At 46.3% G+C, this 8,121-nt stretch overlaps 1 protein-coding gene across 1 annotated transcript in view; it reads left to right on the forward strand.

The window, feature by feature from the left end:
- Positions 1-7,476, forward strand: part of htr1d (5-hydroxytryptamine (serotonin) receptor 1D, G protein-coupled) — an 8,568-nt gene extending 1,092 nt beyond the window's left edge. The window contains exon 2 of the mRNA XM_059949753.1: positions 5,796-7,476. Coding sequence (XP_059805736.1) covers positions 5,952-7,082 — 1,131 coding nt within the window. The 5' untranslated portion in view covers positions 5,796-5,951 and the 3' untranslated portion in view covers positions 7,083-7,476. The remainder of the gene's footprint in view (positions 1-5,795) is intronic.
- Positions 7,477-8,121: the final 645 nt, after the last annotated feature.

Below are 8,121 nucleotides of genomic sequence, written 5' to 3' on the forward strand. Positions count from 1 at the left end.
GAGAGAGAGAGAGAGAGAAGAGAGAGAGAGAGATGAGAGAGAGAGAGAGAGAGAGAGAGAGAGAGAGAGAGAGAGAGAGAGAGAGAGAGAGAGAGAGAGAGAGGATTGCGCTGAACGAATATTTAATTCAACAATTTTTCGGCTATAACGCGGCTGATTGGGTTTGCAGACTCAAAACACTCCAAGTGAAAGCCTGGATTTCGTTCGCAATCCCTTAAAGTGGAGGGTTTAAAAAAAGAAAAAGATTTTACGATATATGTTGAATGATTCGTTCCCGGGATGAGGGTATCACTGATATTGTTCAGTCCGAGTTGTCCGAAGAGCAGATTGGGACGTGTGAAGCGACCTCAAAAGCTCAGAAGACAATTACCATTCGTTCAGCAGGGTTCCAGAGTCTGGAGCCGCGTATAGATCGGACTGGGTAAGCGAAATGATTCTGGTTTCTCCCGTATAATTTTTTTATTTTTGTGTGTGGGGTGGGGGGGGGGAGGCTTCATGGAATCCGATAGCTTTCTGCTCAGTTCCCTCTAGACTGGATTTTGTTTTCAACGGATATCAAATGCCCAGTGTCAGGGTGGATATTTGAAGAGCCTGCTCTAGGAATCCAAGCCACTGGATCAACCTTCCAGTAGAAACCGGGATATTTTCTATTAACACTTCATTCGGATTTTGATTAGCACCTAAGATAAACCGTTTGCCCTCGTAACCAAAACCTCTCAGCAGGTAAGTTCGCGTTAAATCTCCGAGGCCCTGAATAGGTATTGAGATTTTTTGTGTGTGTGTGTGTGTATTTTTGTTTAGAAACGTTGGAGAATTGAATCACTCCCCAGTCCTGAGGAAGAGTGCCGGCCTGAAACGTTGACTGTTTATTCATTTCCACAGATGCTGCCTGGCCTGCTGAGTTCCTCCAACTTTTTGTGTGTGTGTTTCTTTGGATTTCCAGGGTCTGCAAAATCCCTTGTGTTTATGATTTTTTTTGCTGTACGTTCGCAGCTTCCTTCAGGGTGTCATAGCCGGGGGGGGGGGGGGGGGGGGGGGGGGGGGGGGGGGGGGATCATGGAGACCAGCTCCCACAACCTATAGCGTGCGTCCCAACCAGCCTCTGACAACCAAGACCAGCTCCTGGTCTTCACGTGTGGCTCAGCCGCTTATGCCCGGCGGAACCGACTCTACTGACCGGAGACGGGCCCAAGACGGGTGACAGGCAGAGGGGGCCCGTCAGCCATGGTGGGCAGCTCTTCTAGGAGAAGGAGATTGCGGCTATAACTCACTCTTGGGCAAGGCTTTGGGAGTAAACCTCGAGGAGCTGGAGTCCCTAAGGCAGTGAATTCAATGCTGACTGGCAACTCCTGGTACCAGACTGTATTGGTCTCTGCCCTTCCTTTGGGCTCATCAGATGAGTGGAGAGGGGGAGCTTGCTACATGGGCAGCAGCTTGCTCTCCATATCGTACTGCCCAACTTGTGTATCTCGACAGCTCAGACGCAAGATCCTCACTCAATCCTGACTGACTGAGGCCTCTTGCTAAATTCTATGTACACTGTACAGTAATTCCAGCATTTTCCAGCAGGCTAAAAATGGTCCCTTTCTGGATTTTTTTTGTTGTTGATAAGGTTGGTGATGCTTTTAAATGCAGTTTATTTTTGAAGGTTTAAAAGTAAGGAAGCAGATCAGTGAGGTGATTAATCACGTGATGGAAATCCAAGGGGTGATTGATAAGTTCGTAGGAGTCAATTTTAGAAAACCTAGCACATTTATTTTTCAATTTAGTCCCCACCTACATTTACGTACTTAGTCCAGCGGTCGTGGAGCATGCGGATCTTGGACCTCCAGAAAATGTCCACAGATGGGTGATTGATAAGTTCGTGGCCTAAGGTAGAAGGAGATGAGTTGTACAGTTACATACACGTGCATACTCTCGTTACATACACGTGCAGTTCAACTCTGAGTGATTATGCAGAAAGTTTGAAGTTAATATCTCTCCTTCTACCTTAGGCCACGAACTTATCAATCACCCTGGTAAAAGCGACAGCAGATGATGGAATTCCTAATTACAGGAAGGATATTAATAAGCTTGAAAGAGTGCAGAGAAGGTTTACAAGGATGTTGCTGGGACTTGAGAAACTGAGTTACAGAGAAAGGTTGAATAGGTTAGGACATTATTCCCTGGAGCGTAGGAGAATGAGGGGTGATTTGAAAGAGGTATATAAAATTATGATGGGTATAGATAGAGTGAATGCAAGCAGGCTTTTTCCACCTGAGGCCAGGGGAGAAAAAAAAACAGAGGTTACGGGTTAAGGGTGAAGGGGGAAAAGTTTAAAGGGAACATTGGGGGGGGCTTCTTCACACAGAGAGTGGTGGGAGTGTAGAATGAACTGCCAGATGAAGTGGTGAATGCGGGCTCACTTTTTGACATTTAAGAAAAACTTGGACAGGTACATGGATGAGAGGGGTTTGGAGGGATATGGCCCAGGTTCATGTCAATGGGACTAGGCAGAAAAATGGTTTGGCACAGCCAAGAAGGGCCGAAGGGCCTGTTTCTGTGCTGTGATGTTCTCTGGTACTATGAAACCTGGAGGTTAAAACCGGCTGAAGATCAGGCAATGTCTGAGGAGGGAAATGGACAGTCAATGATTTGAGTCGCTTCACCATCATTCTGCCCACAGGATCTGCTGAGCTTCTCCAATAATCTGTTTTATTTCCCCCACTGTCATCAATGTTCTTTGTTACCTATTTTTTTTAAAACCCAAAACTTGATCGTGAGGAAATAAAAAATTATTTCCTTTTAAAAATAAAAGAAATAAAAGAAATGCAGAGCAGAGCTGTAGAATTGATTGACTGGGGTTATTCACGCCATCAGCATCCTTATGTGCAATGTCATATGACATCATCATTATGTGCCATGTTGTATGACATCATCATTAATTGCAATGTCGTATGACGTGGTCGATCATGGTCTCAAGACCATGATTGTTCTTGGCAAATTTTCTACAGAAGTGGTTTGCCATTGCCTCCTTCTCAACAGTGCCTTTACAAGATGGGTGACCCCAGCCATTATCAATTCTCTCCAGAGATTGTCTGCCTGGCATCAATGGTGGCATAACCAGGACTTGTGATGTGCTCACAACCATCTGCCTCCTGCTCCTATTGCTTCATGTGATTCTGATCTGGGGGTAATCAGGTGCTACACCTTGCCCAAGGGTGACCTGTAGGCTGGCAGAGGGAAGAAGCACCTTAGACCTCCTTTGGTAGAGATGTATTTCCACCCTCCCACCCGCTGGGTTGTTACTGATCCAAAACAGGACTAATGGGCTGACTGGCCCTGATGAAGGGTCTCGGCCCGAAACATCGACCGTTTACTCTTTTCCGTAGATGCTGCCTGGCCTGCTGAGTTCCTCCAGCATTTTGTGTGTTTTGCTCATGGGCTGAATGTCTCCTGTACTGTAACTCCATGCGAGACAGCGTGCACCAACAGAATTGCCTCAGCCCGAAACAGCTGCTGTTTATTTCCCTCCTCAGACACTGGCTGTCTTGCCTGAGCTCCTCCAGCGTTACATGTGTAGAGCTCACAAACTGCCATTCCCTGTCTTGCCTCCCAGATTTTTGTGCAGACTTGACATCAGGAAGGGTGTCAGGCGGGGCAGAATCCTAAGCACCGATTCAGTGAGCCTGCCATTCCACGACGTTAACCCTCACAGAGTAGAATGCCTTCGGTGGTGATGCACCATCAATAACTCTCTCTGAGATGTAAGGCGAGATATCGGCTTTTATTGACTGGAAGAAGGAACAAGCAGTGGTTGACCACCATACTACATCCTGGAGGACTGAGAGGCCGGCTCAGGCCTCAATCGCCTTTATACCGGGGTCTGTGGGAGGAGCCACAGGAGCAGTCAGCAGGGGGCGTGTCCAGACAGGATATGCAGTTCACCATAGGTGGTCAAAACTGTCGGTTGTGAAGACCTGACATGCAGGTTGAGTAGAATGCCAGAGAGTGTGGAAGTTGTGCTTTAGGATAGAATTGCAAGTAGCTGTACTGGCTCTGTCTGCTGTGGCTCAGCGTGAAATACTTGCCCCTGAGCTGAGCAGTGATGAGGTCAAGTTCCACTTGAGAGAACTCAGTCCCAGATCAGACTGATTACCCAGACTGTTACTCAGGGAGCACTTTAATGTCAGATTAAACATAGAACTGCTGCCCTCACCAACATTTATCCCTCCAACAACACGACTGGAATGTGTAATCCTTATTTCATTAATATTTTACCAGATTTTTAATTAGCTGTTAAAGTTTCATATATTACACAGCAGCTACATGTCAGAGATTAATTGTGTCACAACCAGGGATCTTGTTTTAAAGAAAAGGTTTTTTTTGTCAGTTAGTATGTGGGCTGTATTTCTCTCAGTGTCACCTCACGGGAATGCGTTCTTGGATTGTTTAGACATGCTGTCTTCCCATTGTTACCATCAGGATGGAGGTACAGGAGTACACTCAATGATTCAGGAACAGTTTTCTCCCCCACCCCGCCATCCAATTTCTAAATGGACATTGAACCCATGATCGCTACCTCACATTTTTTTCTGCTCTTGCACTAAATTTTTAATTTAACTATTTAACATACATATATATACTTGCTGTAACTGATTTATTTTTTCTATATTTATCATGTATTGCATCGTACTGCTGCTGCCAACTTAAAAACTTTCACGACATTCGCCGATGATATTAAACCCGATTCTGATTCCTCAAAGTTCAATTTGATGCCAGAGAAACGGATACAATACACATCCTGAAATGCTGTTATGTCTAAATAGTTTGTCTTTGCATTGGCTCTCAGTTTTTCACTTTGGTTTCCAGGCGTCTCGTTTGAGATCATGAGGATTGTTGAGCTCTCTTTCTTTTTATCACTTTTATTCAATTTGGGCTAATTTAATTAGCACAGTATTGTCAACGTCTGGAATTCAGGGCGCCTTAGAGGGGTATGCCAACCCTTCTCTGTTGGCTTACTGTAGTTCCTTGCCTGGTGTAAGTCAGACCAAGTTCTTCTGTGTGCCTTAAGTGATGTAACTTTGTCAGCATTCTGTACAGCTTGCCTGAGCTCTCGTTAAGTTTTTTTTCTTGTTAATTTCTGTAATAAACCTTTAAGTTTTATTTTAATTACTGAAACTTCCTTGATTCCTGCACTTGAACTCACTGGTGACAGTCACAAATTGTCTACGAGGCATCCTTGGAATTAGGAGCTCCCGTACAATTGCAAGTTCATTCCTGTCTCTTTGAACTTAATAGTTTTTAAATTAAACACTGTCAATGTCAGTGAACCTTTAATTACATTTTCTTTTGTCTGTTATGTTTTAGGCATTTAGGGTAGCAATTAAGGCTCTCCATCTCCGTCTAGAAGGATTGTTGTTTCTATAACAATTTTGTTTTACTAGTCCGGTCTGAGCTAAACCCGCAAACCTGGAGGATCAGTGGGCCACTCTTAGTCTGACCTCTACCCTTTGAACTGTTTGGCATGGGTGACCCTACCAAGAGCCAAAGCATAAAGCCCTGACTCCAGCCAACATCGCTCTCCGGGTCATTGAGGCACGCAAGCCTCCAAACCCAATGACAAGGTTGTGGTCCTCTTTGAGTTTTAATTACATAGGTAACCACTTAATATAATGCTCTTGACTTTATTCAGGTAATGCCAAATTGTAATAGAACAAATTGCTGCGAAGGATTTTAGCACATGTTGACATGTGCTAGGATTATAAAGTTGTAAATGTCTGCCAGTAAGTTGTTTTATCTCTTTCTTGTACCAGGTATGAAGTATTGCTTCTATAAACAGACAATGGATTCAGCCTCGACAACAATAACAGCTGTCACTGCGTTATGTGCGCTGTGGACATAATACTTACCTCCTGGTTGGAAAAGAACGATGAGCTTTATGTGGACCTGCGCAACAGAGCTCGCTGACAATGGACCCCGATAATAACTCCGCGGCCTCCCTCGAGGATGTGATGGCCAGCTCTGCAGAAAATTCCACCGCGATGCGCGGCAGCTGGGAGGAAGAAGCTCGCCTGTGGCTGAGGATCTCGGTGTCTGTGTTGTTGGGCGTCATCACCCTGGCCACCATCCTTTCCAACTCGTTCGTGCTGGTCACCATTTGCCTCACCAGGAAGCTGCACACCCCTGCCAACTATCTCATTGGGTCCCTGGCGGTGACGGACCTCCTGGTGGCGATTATGGTGATGCCCATCAGCATTGTCTACACCGTCATCAAGGCATGGTCCTTGGGGCAGATAATGTGCGACATCTGGCTGTCTTCCGACATCACGTTCTGCACCGCGTCCATCTTGCACTTGTGCGTGATTGCGTTGGACCGATACTGGGCCATCACCGACGCCTTGGAATACACCAAGCGCCGCACGCCGGGGAGGGCAGGCCTGATGATAGCAGTGGTGTGGATCATCTCTATCTCCATCTCCATACCGCCACTGTTCTGGAGGCAATCGAAAGCCCTGGACGAGCTCAAAGAGTGCATGGTCAACACCGACCAGATATTCTACACCATCTACTCCACGTTCGGGGCCTTCTACATCCCCAGCCTGCTGCTGATTGTGCTGTACGGCAGGATTTACCTGGCCGCCAGGTCGAGGATTCAGAAGCCGCCCTCCGCCTTTGGGAAGCGCTTCACCACCGCGCAGCTAATCAGTGGGTCCACTGGGTCTTCGCTGTGTTCGGTTGGCTTCACCAGCCAGGAGACCCTCCCTCACCCCGGCGAATCGCCCGTCTACCTGAACCACGTCAAGATCAAGGTTTCGGACAGCGTGCTGGAGAGGAAGAGGATCTGCGCAGCCAGGGAGAGGAAGGCCACCAAGACCTTGGGGATCATCCTGGGCGCTTTTATTTTCTGCTGGCTCCCGTTCTTCGTAGTGACCTTGATAATCGGCACCTGCAAAGAGGCGTGCCCGTTCCACCCAGTCCTCTTTGACCTCTTCACGTGGCTGGGCTACTTAAATTCCCTCATCAACCCAGTCATCTACACGGCTTTCAACGAGGACTTCAAGCGAGCCTTCCAGAAGCTCGTGCACTTCAGAAGATGCTGACGGAAAGGTGGCCCCCGTGGGGGTAGTGCGTTCGTCTGCCGCCACCGAGGTCACGGTCGAATTGGGAGTGAGCAATGCACTGTGACCTTTTAGTGTCATTTATTCGTCCGGTTTGTGCATATTGTGTGTTTTAGCACTTAAGTTTCCCCCCCACCCCTCCCTCTGCTTTGAGGGAAACTTCCACATAGAATCTTCAATGCACCTATCAAGTAGACGTCAAGCTGTGAGGTTTTGTTAGGCTTTTGTGCGTAAGTGTGATTAGGAAAAATATTCATTAGAATATCAAAAAAAAGTGACATTCTAAAATTGCACTACATGAAACTAGGATTTCAAATATTTATTAATTTTATTGATGGTCTTTTAATGCACATATTAAATTTGCCATCTGTGGAAACGTGCCATACAGGACATATCTTTAAAGCTAAGCTAGATAGCACTGTGCCAGCATGACTTGATGAGATTTTGTTCTCCAATGATATAATGTAGAGAGATACATACCATATTTAAAAGATGCCCTTCAGACATGTGTATATATTTATTTTGTCTATATGACCTCATTTTCCTTGTAATGTTGGCTATATTATTGTGGTCAAGGATGACTGCTTGTTCTTCACCAATAAACAGAAATCTAATTTGCTCTAGAAAATGAAGGCAAGGCAGCTTGCATTTACAATTGCTTTGGGCGCCATGGTAGCAGAGCGATTAGTGTGGTTTCCTCCCACACGTGCCGGGTAGGTTAATTGATCGCTGATTAGGTTTGGTTAGGGTTAAATCGGGGTTGTCGGCAATTGCTGGGGCAGCATGGATCGAAAGGCCGGATAGGCCTACTCTGTCCTGTGTCACTAAATAAGTAGACGGTAAGGCCATAAGACACTTTGGCCCATCGACTCTGCTCCGCCATTCCATCATGGCTGATCCATTTTCCCTCTCAGCCCCAATCTCCTGCCTTCTCCCCATACCCCCTCCAAGCCCAGACCAATCAAGAATGTATCAACCTCTTCCCCAAATATATATAAAGATTTTGGCCTCCAGAGCTGCC

Source organism: Hypanus sabinus, chromosome 24, assembly GCF_030144855.1.
Source record: "Hypanus sabinus isolate sHypSab1 chromosome 24, sHypSab1.hap1, whole genome shotgun sequence".
NCBI lineage: Eukaryota > Metazoa > Chordata > Chondrichthyes > Myliobatiformes > Dasyatidae > Hypanus > Hypanus sabinus.